The following is a 14,071-nucleotide window of genomic DNA, read 5'->3' on the forward strand; positions in this document are numbered from 1 at the left end:
TTAACAAACTTATAATAATATATAAAAAATACATAAGCTCTAAAAAAAAGTCGGGCCAAACAAGAACCACAAATCTCAATTCTTTATCTTTTATCGGATGATTAACAGCAATTACTGTGCGTATGCATGTTAAATCCAAATCCATGATTGAGCTCACTTTGTATGTTTGTGCTAATTTATTTCTGGTTGTGGGGTGGATAAGTAGTGCCCGGCTACAAAATTTTGGACTCCCAATGTCAATAAGCAGATCAGAATCGGAATCATATGATGCCAAGTATGCCCCTCCTTTTTTTCTAGTCCTCTCTTTTTTCTTGTATTTATTTATGTTCCAAGTTTACTTATCAAGTTATCATCCCAATTCACAACAAGCGAGTATTTTCAGTTTGGCACAACTTTAAATATTTTTCGTTTAGGTGCACATACAAAAATAAATATAAATAATTGTACCCAAAAAATAATATATCTATATCTATTCTATATTTATTTATACTATATATAAATATGATACATGAGTTTTGGTATGGACTTTTCATAATATCAATAATACCCTTGAATTTTTTAGTAGCAACAATAATCTTTTATTAACAAACTCACCATAGCATAAGACACATCTTTTTTGTTTTTAGCAGCAAAATTTTTTTATTAACAAACTTACCATAACATAAGGTATATGTTTTTTTTGACATAAGTTAGACACATGCCGCGCGCCCGCTAGTAAATAATAAAGATGATTAAAAGATATCAAGTGATATGATTAAATTGAACCATACCTATATTATTTTTATTCTTTATTTCAAAATAAGTATTTTTATTATTTATTATATTTGTCTCATTAAAAATGACTCAATTGTAGTATCTATTTGTTCTAAACTAATTTTTACTTTTACTGTAAAAAAAACTACTTTTTACTTTAAAATGTCAAAAAAAATATATTTAGAATGAAGACTCATTAAAGTCTATAAGAAAGACTACGAAAGTCAATTTAATCCCTAAAAACATTAGAAAGTATATATTAATTAAAATTAGTTGTCCATTTTATCTCTCAAACATTAAATTTCTTGCATAATTAAATGTAGAATTTTTATGATAAGTTATCTTAACAATGATAAAATTATGTAGAAATTCTGCAATAAACTAATAATGATACCTTTTAAAAGATAAAATTATGACCATCATCGTCTTTACAATAAAAACAATAACGTGATCAATGTTAGTTCATTATAAGTTATATATTATTGTTGTTTTAATTGAACCAATATCAATAAATATGCGTGAAAATGGGGAGGACCAATGACCTTACCTTCAAATAACTAAGTTTGAGTTTTGACTATTTTTAAGTATTAGTCTATTGTAGACAATGATTCAATTCACATTAAAATTTGGCTTCTAAACAGTAGACTTAATACGAAGACTCATAGCAGAATCATCCGCATATTTTATTTTTGATAAATGTGTTTAAATCTCATCCAAAAATTAGTTCAAATAATAATATGTTCAACGCATTTATATCTCAAATAATTTATAAATTAATGTAAAACTCAAATACATTTCAATAGTCACTCTCACGCTTTGCATATATCTTAAATTCAATTATCATGTTGCGATATTTAATCATACTATGAATTCACAATAAAATACTAGAGTTTTTGCACGTGAAAAATGTAAATGGAATTAAGAAAAAGGAGCAATGCTTAACCCAAAAAAATATATAAAAAAATGAAGCAATGCATAGTCACACGCTTCACGAAAGCATAAACAATCCGACCCGAAAAAGTAACACACCCACCCGCGAAAGATAAGGTTGATACAGTTAAGAGTTTAGTAGAGCAAAGCAATAACTATTAACTAACTAACAATGCCGTTGACAGCTACAGTTTGTGCTCTCAACTCTTTCTCGACCATCGTCACCGCGCAATCTTCATTCCCTCCAAAACGCAACCTTCCCATTTCCTCTTCTCACATTTTCTCTCGCAGAGACATAGCTTTACTTTCACTCTTCTCTCTATCTGCTGCGCCTGCCTCCGCCATTGACTTCGGCATCTGTAACCAACCACCACTCTTTCTTCCATTTCGATTTTCGAATATTAATAACCCTAACTTTTTAAACCGTTTTTCAGCAGGACCAAAGGATTGGCTAAAAGAACAAAAGAAGAAATCCTTCAAGTTTCTACTAGCTCCCGTCGACGCTTCCCGCGAAAGCCTTCGCTCTGTCTATCTTTATCTCAGTATGAATGAATTTTCCTTTTCTCGTTTATTCTCTCTGCACATTGTTTCGTATCTAATTAGGGTTTGTTTCGATTCATTTTAGCTGCGGAAACTGGTGCTTCTTATACCGATGAGGATTTGCAGAAATTTCAGGAGCTATTCAGATCTGCTGCCAGGGATTGCGTCCCAGAGGATCGGAATTCCTTTGTTGCTTTCCAAGCTAACACTGGAGTTGAGGTTGGTCTTCGCCATTTACTGTCATATATGCATAATTTCATGTCTTGCTAATTAGGGCGGTTGTCATAATCGGTTATAGTGTATCAATTATCTAATGCTTGCAAGTTCAAAACACTGACTATGAAGCAATACACTCCTCGGATTAGGCGTTAGACGTGTCCAGGTCAGTGTCCGACACTGACACGCAATGTAGTCAGGTTCGAGATCCTACGTAGGATCGGTAGGCTGGTTGAGAATCGTAAGATCGGGATCGTAGCTCGATTCGTAAGATCCTACTCAAGGGTAAAATTGTAACTTCACGTATATACAAAATAAACTTAATTAATTAATATTTCATAGACATCATTCCAAATGTTCATAAGTTCATAACAGAGGGTTATAAGAAGCAACAATAGGGTTAAAAAAAATAATGAAAACAGAGGGTTGAAACTTGAGAGTGAAAGAGATGAGTTCAAAAGGTTTCAGTGAAGACAGAGGTTTGAGTGAAAGAGATGGTTGAAAGTGAGAGAGGAGTGAACGAAAATACACTAACCGTCGGCGAGGATCACGACGGCAACAGCGCCGTCTAGAGCTCAGGTCAAAAACCCTCTAGGATCGTAAGAACCTATGACCCGGTGCGAGAACCTGACTACACACAGGTCAAAAAAGGAACCTGCATGGGTTCTAAGCTCGCTTGGCCTTCACGAGCTCGTAGGATCTTAAGAACCTAAGACCCGGTGCGACAACCTGACTACATTGCTGACACGTGATTACAATTTACATTGAATTATGTCATTTTCTCGAATTACTATCGGTGTTGACATGTCTGTGTCCAAGTTGTGTCAGTTGTCCGGTTTTGTAGTTGATGAGTTATTCGTTATTATTGATTATTGTTGTCGATATCGAATTAAATGGATCTTTGGATATTGAGTGGGGAATGATAATGTTTCATGTTAAACACGCGACATTTCTTGTAACATTGTTGTTATCTGTTAGACTCAGTGGATGCTTTATTCCCCCTTTTTTCCCAAAAAGAATGTTAGCTCAAGTGCAAATAACTTTTTGGCAGAAGACGTAATTCACCTCGTTATCTTGTTTTATAACACAGGTGTGCACATTTAGGTTGATTGTGAAGAATGCAGCCTCGTTGCTTGGAAAGAAGGATCCTGTGAAGTTAGAAGCTGAAGCTTTGCTAGATAATCTTATAAGGTATGCACTTTCCAGCATCTATGTCCTGTTGCCAGCATCAATTAGTGTCCATCAAATCCTTCATTTTTTTTAATCCCTATGGTTCCAAGTATCTGCACTATTTGAGAATACTGTAAAGCACATGGTTGGATTGGATAGGTTAATTTTATAGCTAAAGAAGTTGGATTATCCCAATAGAATTGTTTTTAGTTCCATTGTTCTATATTATTGTATTTTTCTCAAGTCTCCATATCTATGCTACTTTATTGGCGTTTCTTTGTATCAAATAAACAATTTGAAGTGCATAAATATTTGTCATACTTAGTTTCCAGCATCCAATTCTTCACACGGACAAAATCATATTAACTTTTGTTTCTTTCTATGTCAGAAACTCTTAATGACGACTTATTCTCTGCCTAATTTCATTCTTTTTACCAATATGATGCAAGACAGGGTAGGTCAAATGTAGTTATACTTTGGTTTTGATGACTCCATGGAAGTTTTGGCAGTAATTAGTGTTAGAGACATTATTTAGTAATTAGTGTACAATTATGTTCATTTGAGGATAATATATAGACTACAAAGGTTCTAGAAGATTATTTACATGCAGACTTGTTTCATCATTTACAAAGGTTCTAGAAGATTGTTTACTTGCTAAACTAGTTTCATCGTCATGCCTATAAAAAGGTTTGCTATGCGTAAATGAAGATTAAGTTATGGTACCTGGTAGAAATATAATAAAGCCATTGATGTGCATTTACCCATAGGCTTAAGCTTTTAGGAGAGTGAATCCTTCACGGGTATCAGAGCCTTTAAGACCAGGTGGCCAAGTGTTGAATCCTTATTCTTTTAAATAAAACTGATTAGAGCACATGGTAACAGTGAGACTTCCTATTGTGTATGCTTCAAGCTCAAGTGACTCTTGTGTACGAGGGAATGTTAAAAATGTAATAGTGGTACTCTTTTTTTTTGCATTTTTCCCTCCTATTTAATATCTTTTGATGCCAAAGCCCAAAAATGCATGCCAATTACCAAATTTCATGAAATATGATGGTAAACTCCCATATTTCTTCTTATCTGCAGATCTTTCGCCTCTATCAGTGGGATGGCAAGTGAAACAAACATTGAACTTGCATCAGATAGGTATGTCTTCAATAATATTTTCCAGGATAATGGGGGTGTATACTATATAATAATTTTAAAGAAAATTCTTTATGCTATCATCTGGAAAAAAAACTGAACCTGTATTCTATTTTTTGTGTATCCCTTTATTTATCTTCAAAGTTTTTGCTGCTTGTTATTTGGGATGGTCATGTTTATTATTCCGGTACCACTAACTGAGATTATCAGATCAATGATTTGCCTCTGAAATCAATCTTTTTTACCTTCAGGAGAAAGATAGCAGATGCCGTATCGGATACAATAACATGTCTTGACAAATTTGAGCAAGGAATCAGGGATTGCCTCGAAATCTAACTGTAAATAGCCTGTTCTACTTTTCAAAGTGGAAGGTTGATTTTTAAAATGTCATTTAAGTACGTGCTTCTGGCTTTATTAATTAAGTACATGTTTTATTATGTCTACTTTCTTGTGCTTTTTTTTCTTCACCTTTTTTTTCTTCCTATAAAGATTTACAAGCAATACTGCCGTAACGTGAAATATTGGCACTTGGCTGTATCTAAATCTCCAAACTTAACAAAATGTGTTATCAAGCATCGTTAGAATACAATTTTGATTAATAAATAGACCTGAATCTCTTTCTTACCCTGAATTGAGCCACCTGACTAACCGAACTGACAATTGGCATCAGTTGTGTGTGAATACATATCCAACTGGAGACTCTTCTAGTGAGAGCGCAGTTTTTTGTTGTCATCAATATGCTGACTGCTGAGAATATCAAAATTTGTTTTTGCTGTGGTTAAAGTCAGTACTTATCAATAGTTGTCTTCTATGATTTTTAATACATTTGATTCTCAGAATAGTTTCTAGAGGGCTCCTCTCAAGGTCTCAGGTTTGATTCCCCCTATTGCCAATTTCGGTGGGCTAAGTCCATACAGAGCAAAAAATTGTGGCTTTAAATGGGGCCCCCGCAAGTGGGCTGTGGGATTGGTCCCCTTGGATTAGTCGATCCTAAGGCCGGATATTAAGTTTTCAAAAAAAAAAAAAAAAGTTTCTAGAGGAAACACACGGTCTTTGTATTTCTTGTATTTCCTTTACTAGAAATTTCTAGTTTGTTCTATGTTGGGGCTTATCCCCTACAAAAAGCTCATTTTTTTATGAAATATTTCTTCAGCCCAATTTGTTGGGTTCTTTACTGATTTGATCAAACCTAGTTTTGTTTTAGTTTTTTATGAGAGTAGAAGTGTTCTTAAACTAATTTGGTTTAATATAAATTGTAAAATCGAATTGAAAACTGTAGAAGTGTTCTTTACTGATTTGATTTTTTTATTTTTATATTGTACTATTATTTATCTACGTTTTTCTTCATCGTGTAATAGAAGAGTAAATTATTTCATCAAGAAGACAAAAATAAGGTTCAAATAATTTAGGTCAAAGGCTGTTTGTAGCTGTTTTTCCCCTCTTGTATAAATAAAAAATGCCATTTTGCCCCACTAGCATTTTTGCCAACAGTTTAGCAATTGTACGAGTGGACCAACAATTATTGAAAGAATTAGCCATTAAAATGTAGTATGTAATCTCCATCTGCTATTCTACGTATCAGGAGTGACTGTCTGACTCCTTATTATGCGCAGAACTTTGATCGGGTGAACCAGAAGCTTCCACCAAATACAAGCGACAGCATGGTGTTCCGTCATCTGGATTGGTTTCTAATGACCTAGGCAAGCTTCGGAGCTTGTTGAAGAGATTTAACGGATCAGTCAAGAGGCCGAAATGGGCATCTGGGTCTCCAATTTGTGAAAGTTTTACATGATTGAAGCCAATAGATGGCAAGAGTTGGTCTGGCCAATCACTGTAAAATTGGAATACTGAATTGGATAGCGTGGTTGATGACTTATTCATAAAGTCCGCTAAGATGACTGTGTGGGTTAAGACGCAATTGTTAGCTAAAATCCTTAGCAGTTGCATGGCGTTGGATTGGGCGAGGTAGTACAGGATACCTTCTAGAATCCAAACTGTGCTCTTCTGTGGCAAAAAACCTGCAATTTGAAGCTTTTCCATCCAATCATTTTCTCTTATGTCAGCTGCTACTCTGGTTAATGATTTTGCTTTAGACACACTATATTGTGACTCGTATGCGGATTCCTTAGCTGCTTGCAGAATAGTGCTCTTCAACTCCAAGACTTCGGGAAAATCAACCTCAAAGACATTGCTGTCCTTTAAGCAACTCAAACGATATGCTCTTGTGTCCATTCCTGCATAAATTTTGCAATAGTATATATGTTAGCTAGCTCAGAAGAGTATAACCCTTGTTCAGATCTTCAAGGTTTCATTGTCAGTGATAATGATTAGCTTCTGGTCAGACTGGCGTTGGTCCAAATTTGTCCTGTCTAATGATCGTTTGGAACGTAAGTGCTCTTGTTTAAAATGTGTTGTTACATTTTAATCCGGTCTGAAAGGTCCTGCTTGTATCCACAAATTGACTAGGAATAAAATAAATGAAGATAATATGAAAGATGTCATATCTTAAAATGTTTAAAATGTGGTGTTACATTTATTTTTGTGTGTTTTTGAAGGCACGGTTCATCCCAAACAAAACTCAATTTTCTGGTCTACTGCTGTTTTTGAGGTAGCAGATGCAGAATGCAGCAGCCATTAGCTTACGCATTACGAGTAACATTTTGCGAGTAACTATGCTGGTTCTCGCCAAAAGAAAAGTGTACTTTTGCTTAGCTACCTGATCATTTAGCATTTAACAATATTGATTTTTAATTACTATAGGAATAGAAAAGTTGTTTATGTATTTAAAGAAAGTTAAGAACATGATTAGCCGAGTGTCTACGAACCTGCACCTAGTAGAACAACCTGTGCTTCTCTTCCGCTTGGAGAATTGAGAAAATCTTCAAGCCTAGAATCAAACCAAAGGGTTCGAACTGCAAGTATCACTCCAGAAGTCTCATGAGCATTGTTGATATGATCTTTCCTCATCTTTTCATGAAGGTTTCTCAAATAAGTCTCCCCTGCCAGTAAAGCAGCCAATGGGTCATCGATCACATGCTTCCACATAGCCCTACCAGCAGCTGTTTGGCAAGCTGACCTTTGAAGGAAATCCCATTCCTTTTCAATTGTTGCATGGACTTGTCGAACAGTGTCGCTATGTAACAAGTCTGGAAGGTTTAGCTCTGGCCATGCTTGGTTGTCTTGCAAGCCATTTACCTGATCAGACATAATTGTGTGTTACACAAAATAAGGGATTAAGAGGTTTGTATAAGGATAATGCAAGTTGTTTATATATAGAGAGGTGTTTAGAGATTTGGAGTTGGGATAAGAAAAGAGAACCACACACAACCAATGCTTGAGAGATACTTAAATCGTATCCAACTTATTGGCCTTAATGAAAGGCTAGGTAACAATGCAGTCCACGACTACCACAACAGTTAACATGTCCCGGGTCTCTCCATGTCATGCCTGTCCTTTTTTTTCAAGTGCAAAAAAAGTGACATTCTGTGATTCCCATTACATATTACTTTCCTGCTTGATGTGGGTACCTTGACTACCTTCACTTGTATAACAACAACTTCCATGATTGTTACTCGGTTCTTTTTTAAGAATTTTCTTATTCTTATTTACTTGGTCATTTTACAGTAGAAAGAAATTTATTTGACATTTTCAAAGTTAAATATAAAATTAATTAGGCAAAACTTCACTGCAAGTCATTTCCCTTAATTTAAAATTTTAAACAAATCATTTCTTTATTTGTTGAAATCAAAATGATTTTTTTATAATTCTAAACAATAATAATGTTGGTTCTTTAGTGATTTTTCTTCCAAAACCATGAATATTTGCTTAATTTTAGGCTTCTTTAGAAATTTACTTTGTCGATATGTCTTTATTTTAAAATTTTGGTGCAATTATGATATCTTTTAAAATAAAACTAGAATTCTTTTATTCGTTAAATTCTGATATCTTTTAATATATTTTATAAATAAAAAAAAGACGTTTAATATAAAAAAATTAAGTTAAATGATAGCAGGATTTATAAGTAAAGATACATACAATAACATCATGCTTCAATGGTCTTGCACGGTGCACTATTTAAGTGACTTGTACACATTAAAATAAGGCCACTTTTTCACATTTTTTAAAGAAAAAATCATTAAAGCTTCAATGTTCTTGTCATCTAGAAAGATAAATGATTTTATTTTTATCAAAAAGATTTTGTTTGAAATTTTAAATTAAGGTAATGGAATTCTGGTGCAATCTTATCTATTAATTATTGCTTTGCTAATATTAACCTAAGTATTTTCGGTGGAATGATATAATAAAAATTTAAGGATAGGAAGACAGGATATAATAAAATTATTCTATCTTATTTATATTTGTTGTTTGGTGCACCAATTGTAAAGGATAAATTTAACTTATTACTAATCTTATCTTATTGACTATGTGTTATTCTAATTCTTATTTTGGGTTGGGTTAGCAACCTGATAGGATTCTATTAACCTATCACATATGTTAAGATCTAAATGTAAAGAGAGAGTTGAAGAGAATGATTCTTCATTATTGAATGAATGAATGATAGTTACAAAGGATCCTACTTATATACTGATGTAGGAGGATTTCTTCTGTATTTTATTATTTTAGTTAGATTTAGTTTTATTATATTTTAGGTTGATTCCTTATTTTTATATTTCACCTAGGTTACTTATTTTTATATTTTAGGTAGATTTGTAATTTTTATTTAGTTAGCTTTGTTATTTTTATTTTTACAATCTTTTAGGAGATTTGTTAATTTTATTTTTTACTCCTATTTAAGCTAAATTATTGTAGCCTTGAAGGAACCTTTTGATTTAATAAAATTCAGAGATTTTTCTCAAATTTGGTGGATTCCAAATTACTCTTTCTGGTGGATTCCGGAAATCTGGTGGATTCCAGAACTTTTATCTAATAGGATTAGCGTTTGCTTTTCCTTCACGCTTCCGTTCTGCGTCAGTTGGTATCAGAGCAGGTTTCTCCTGTTCTTTTCTAACGTGATCAGATGGGAGATCAACCGGTGACGAAAGCAGAGTTTTACGGTGCCATGACGGCTTTAACCGCGGCCATCACAGCTCTGACAACACAGGTGACAATGTTATCCAACAACAACCGAAACTACAACAGCAATAGAAACAATAACAACAACAGAAACGGCGACAACAACCGCAACAACCCATCTACTAATGACTCGAGTTCTGAGGATGAGGAAGTTGTGTCCGAAAAGGGAGGTGAAGAGAATCCAACTAGGATAAAAAAAATTGTCTTGTGCAAGTCTGGCGATCCACAACTTGATGTCGACCTACCTGTGGCGGCTCCGGCTAAGCCAGATGTATTTGTGCGAAATCCGGCAACAACCTCACCGCCACTAGAACCTCCGGACACTAGGATGACTTCCATCTCAGCAAAACCGCCGCATCACAGCCGTCACATTGAACTCAAGGATTTGCTTATAGATCGGGTTCAATTCGGGTTTTACCTTAAATCTTATGGTTTAGGCACTAGCTCAAACCTGTTAACTGAGTTGGGTCAAATACCCTTTTGTGATAAATTTCCAATTTTGTGTTCTATCTTTGAGCAATGGAACCCCGGTGGTCATTTGGATGTGTTGACACGAGACAAATCCTCTCACTTAATTCAATGGGATCCAGGAGGGTGGTCTCTTGTTCATTGGAGGAGTCAACCTGCAAAGGAAGCTCTTTATCAAGAAGAGAACTCGGGGTCGAGTTCTTTTGAGGTAGAGGAGACTGATGTAGGAGAGTTTCCTTAATAATTTATTATTTTAGCTATATTTAGTTTTATTATATTTTAGGCGGATTTCTTATTTTTATATTTCACCTAGATTAGTTATTTTCATATTTTAGGTAGATTTGTTATTTTTATTTAGTTAGGTTAGTTATTTTTATTTTTACAATCTTTTAGGAGATTTGTTATTTTTATTTTTCACTACTATTTAAGCTAAATTATTGTAGCCTTGAAGGAACCTTTTGATTCAATAAAAATTCAGAGAATTTTCTCAAATTTGGTGGATTCCAAATTACTCTTTCGGTGGACTCCGAAACCCTATTTTGACAAGTTTGTGCTTGCGGCTTGTCTTATCAATTAGGTTTAGCGTTTTGCTAACCTAGCGCTTCCGTACTGCGTCAGTTGGTGATGTAGGAGGATTTCTTCTGTATTTTATTATTTTAGTTAGATTTAGTTTTATTATATTTTAGGTTGATTCCTTATTTTTATATTTCACCTAGGTTAGTTATTTTTATATTTTAGGTAGATTTGTAATTTTTATTTAGTTAGGTTTGTTATTTTTATTTTTACAATCTTTTAGGAGATTTGTTAATTTTATTTTTTACTCCTATTTAAGCTAAATTATTGTAGCCTTGAAGGAACCTTTTGATTTAATAAAATTCAGAGATTTTTCTCAAATTTGGTGGATTCCAAATTACTCTTTCGGTGGACTCCGAAACCCTATTTTGACAAGTTTGTGTTTGCGGCTTGTCTTTATCCATTAGGTTTAGCGTTTTGCTAACCTAGCGCTTCCGTTCTGCGTCAGTTGGTATCAGAGCAGGTTTCTCCTGTTCTTTTCTAACGTGATCAGATGGGAGATCAACCGGTGACGAAAGCAGAGTTTTACGGTGCCATGACGGCTTTAACCGCGGCCATCACAGCTCTGACAACACAGGTGACAAAGTTATCCAACAACACCACCACTCAAAAAACTCAATTCAATTCCTCCGCCACCGCCTCTCTCACCATGGCCGCCGCCAACGATCCAAACAACCAAACTCAGATGGCGTTAATTCTCGGCCAAGATTCCACTCACTTCGAATCCCTAATTACAAATCTCATGTCAACCTCCAACGACCACCGTTCCCAAGCCGAAAATCTCTTCAATTTATGCAAACAAACTTACCCTGATTCCTTGCTGGATATTGAAGATGATCCTGCTTGGCATGCTGCACTGACCGAGGATGAGGATGCTGGTGAGACTACTAACTATGGATTTGGACAGGAATGTTTGGACAGACTTTCAATTTCTTTGGGTGGGAACACGATTGTGCTAGTTGCGTCTGAGTTGTTACCGACTTACTTGGTTTCCCCTGAATGGCAAAAGCACAATGCTGCGCTCGTTGCCATCGCACAAATTGCAGAGGGTTGTTCAAAAGTAATGACAAAGAATCTGGAGCATGTATTGTCAATGGTTTTGAATTCATTTTCTCACCCACACCCTAGGGTGCGATGGACGGCTATAAACGCAATTGGGCAGTTGTCCACAGATTTAGGGCCAGACTTGCAAGTTAAATATCACCACTTAGTGCTTTCGGCATTAGCTGGTGCCATGGATGATTTTGAAAATGCTCGAGTACAGGCTCATGCTGCTTCTGCAGTGCTAAACTTCAGTGAGAATTGCACCCCAGATATTCTAATACCTCGTTTGGATGTGTTGACACGAGACAGGTCCTCTCACTTCATTCAATGGGATCCAGGAGGGTGGTCTCTTGTTCATTGGAGGAGTCAACCTGCAAAGGAAGCTCTTTATCAAGACGAGAACTCGGGGACGAGTTCTTTTGAGGTAGAGGAGACTGATGTAGGAGGATTTCTTCTGTATTTTATTATTTTAGTTAGATTTAGTTTTATTATATTTTAGGTTGATTCCTTATTTTTATATTTCACCTAGGTTAGTTATTTTTATATTCTAGGTAGATTTGTAATTTTTATTTAGTTAGGTTTGTTATTTTTATTTTTACAATCTTTTAGGAGATTTGTTAATTTTATTTTTTACTCCTATTTAAGCTAAATTATTGTAGCCTTGAAGGAACCTTTTGATTTAATAAAATTCAGAGATTTTTCTCAAATTTGGTGGATTCCAAATTACTCTTTCGGTGGACTCCGAAACCCTATTTTGACAAGTTTGTGTTTGCGGCTTGTCTTTATCCATTAGGTTTAGCGTTTTGCTAACCTAGCGCTTCCGTACTGCGTCATATACAGAAAATTGTATCTACCATAAGTTATGCTACACTAACTCCACAATAGCTTGTCTTACAAGTTAGTTACAATTGCTAACTTTACAAGTTATACTTCCACTTATATTTGATCTAGAAGTATCACTTAACAACATATTCGCTCTCAACTTCACACTTGACTACACTCAACTTCTCTCTTCTCCTACATGTCGTCGCTTCTTGCTTCTCTTCAAGTAACCCATCGATTTGCTTATCACACAAAACTTTGTTACTTCTGGCAGTTTGCTTCTTGATTCATCATCAATTTTTCTAAAATAATGATAGCATCTTTTTTATCCTATGAAACACATGGTAGGATACATGTATATTCTGTCACTATCTTATCTTATTTTTATCTGGCTTCTTATCCTATTTTATCTCAATCATATCATATACACCAAACAGACGTATGAGTATTACAAAAAGAAACATAAAACAACTTTATCTCTTGTAAAAAAAACAATGAATTTATCAAAAACCTTGGGTATATCTAATTTGAGATTTTGATTATCTACATTTGATTTCCCTAATTCACTCATGTTCAATTAAAAAGTTAACTGAAAAACAAAAAATATTGTATATCTAAATGCATTTATGTATATTGTAAAGATAAAAATATCCTAAAATTTTGCATAAATCTAAAAAATATAGAAAATATGGCTTTAGAGAATTCAAATCTATCTGATTTGCAAAATAATAAGTAACGAATATAGCAGACCTCTAAGCTACTAAACAAGTATTGGGCCTGTTTGGAATCAACTTATTTTTTTAGATTATGAAAATAGCTTATGCAAATAAATAAAATTTTATGTTAATCTATAAGTTTCCACTAATCAAAATTATATTTTTATAAGTTTTCTCTTCTCTCATAAACTACCTTAAAAAGTTTATAATATAATGCATAAAAGCTTATTTATTTGCATAAGCTTAAAAATAAGTAAATTCAAATAGGTCCCAAGTCTATAAAAGAATTAGTTTTACCGTTTGAAAAGTTTTAGGGTGTGTTTGGTTTAAGAGAAATAAATAGAGAAAAGAAAAAAATATGGAAATCAATGAATGAATTTAAATTATCATGTAGTCTAAATTTATTCATTGGTTTCCATGTTTTTCTCTCTTTCCACTTTCTTTCTCTCAAACCAAATACACCCTTAGCATTTCGGTTTATTATATAATTGTCTTTCGTAAATTACATGTATGTATGTATTTTAGTGGAGAAAAAAAAAATACATGTTTGACGACAAATCAAATGAATGGTATATATTGTTATCTAAAAAAAATGGATGGTATATTAGAATATGCCCCTCCCATGC

The 14,071-nt window shown here is 34.1% G+C and overlaps 3 protein-coding genes across 4 annotated transcripts; 2 read left to right on the forward strand and 1 right to left on the reverse strand.

Moving 5' to 3' along the window:
* Positions 1–1,770: 1,770 nt before the first annotated feature.
* Positions 1,771–7,250, forward strand: LOC123898238. 2 transcript variants are annotated; one of them, XR_006805284.1, is made up of 7 exons: positions 1,771–2,042; positions 2,118–2,225; positions 2,309–2,442; positions 3,530–3,630; positions 4,693–4,752; positions 5,001–5,144; positions 6,363–7,250. XR_006805284.1 is itself a non-coding variant. In XM_045949142.1 (6 exons), the coding sequence occupies exons 1-6, from the start codon at positions 1,856–1,858 to the stop codon at positions 5,083–5,085; spliced, it is 675 nt and encodes a 224-aa protein (XP_045805098.1). In that variant the 5' UTR covers positions 1,772–1,855; the 3' UTR covers positions 5,086–5,192. The 2 variants fall into 2 exon arrangements, 1 of the variants encoding a protein (XP_045805098.1); XM_045949142.1 differs by lacking the exon at positions 6,363–7,250 and having other exon boundaries at positions 1,772–2,042; positions 5,001–5,192.
* Positions 6,140–8,076, reverse strand: LOC123898237 (putative S-adenosyl-L-methionine-dependent methyltransferase Mflv_5024). The gene is made up of 2 exons (XM_045949141.1): positions 7,575–8,076; positions 6,140–6,983 (listed from the first exon to the last, which is right to left on the reverse strand). Exons 1-2 carry the CDS (start codon positions 7,954–7,956, stop codon positions 6,328–6,330), a joined length of 1,038 nt encoding a protein of 345 aa, XP_045805097.1. The 5' UTR covers positions 7,957–8,076; the 3' UTR covers positions 6,140–6,327.
* Positions 8,077–9,616: 1,540 nt separating this feature from the next.
* LOC123900144 (importin-5-like) lies at positions 9,617–13,015 on the forward strand. Its single transcript, XM_045951473.1, has 3 exons — positions 9,617–9,850; positions 11,441–12,331; positions 13,004–13,015. The coding sequence occupies exons 1-3, from the start codon at positions 9,767–9,769 to the stop codon at positions 13,013–13,015; spliced, it is 987 nt and encodes a 328-aa protein (XP_045807429.1). The 5' UTR covers positions 9,617–9,766.
* Positions 13,016–14,071: the final 1,056 nt, after the last annotated feature.

Source organism: Trifolium pratense, linkage group LG7 (genome assembly GCF_020283565.1).
Source record: "Trifolium pratense cultivar HEN17-A07 linkage group LG7, ARS_RC_1.1, whole genome shotgun sequence".
Taxonomy (NCBI): Eukaryota; Viridiplantae; Streptophyta; class Magnoliopsida; order Fabales; family Fabaceae; genus Trifolium; species Trifolium pratense.

Coding starts and splice junctions, on each gene's coding strand:
- LOC123898238 (XM_045949142.1), top strand. CDS start 1,856: ATGCCGTTGACAGCTACAGTTTGTGCTCTCAACTCTTTCTCGACCATC. Junction 2,226..2,308: donor CTCTGTCTATCTTTATCTCA/GTATGAATGAAT, acceptor GATTCATTTTAG/CTGCGGAAACTGGTGCTTCT. Junction 3,631..4,692: donor TTGCTAGATAATCTTATAAG/GTATGCACTTTC, acceptor TCTTATCTGCAG/ATCTTTCGCCTCTATCAGTG.
- LOC123898237 (XM_045949141.1), bottom strand. CDS start 7,956: ATGTCTGATCAGGTAAATGGCTTGCAAGACAACCAAGCATGGCCAGAG. Junction 6,984..7,574: donor GGTTGTTCTACTAGGTGCAG/GTTCGTAGACAC, acceptor AAATTTATGCAG/GAATGGACACAAGAGCATAT.
- LOC123900144 (XM_045951473.1), top strand. CDS start 9,767: ATGGGAGATCAACCGGTGACGAAAGCAGAGTTTTACGGTGCCATGACG. Junction 9,851..11,440: donor TCACAGCTCTGACAACACAG/GTGACAATGTTA, acceptor CTGACAACACAG/GTGACAAAGTTATCCAACAA.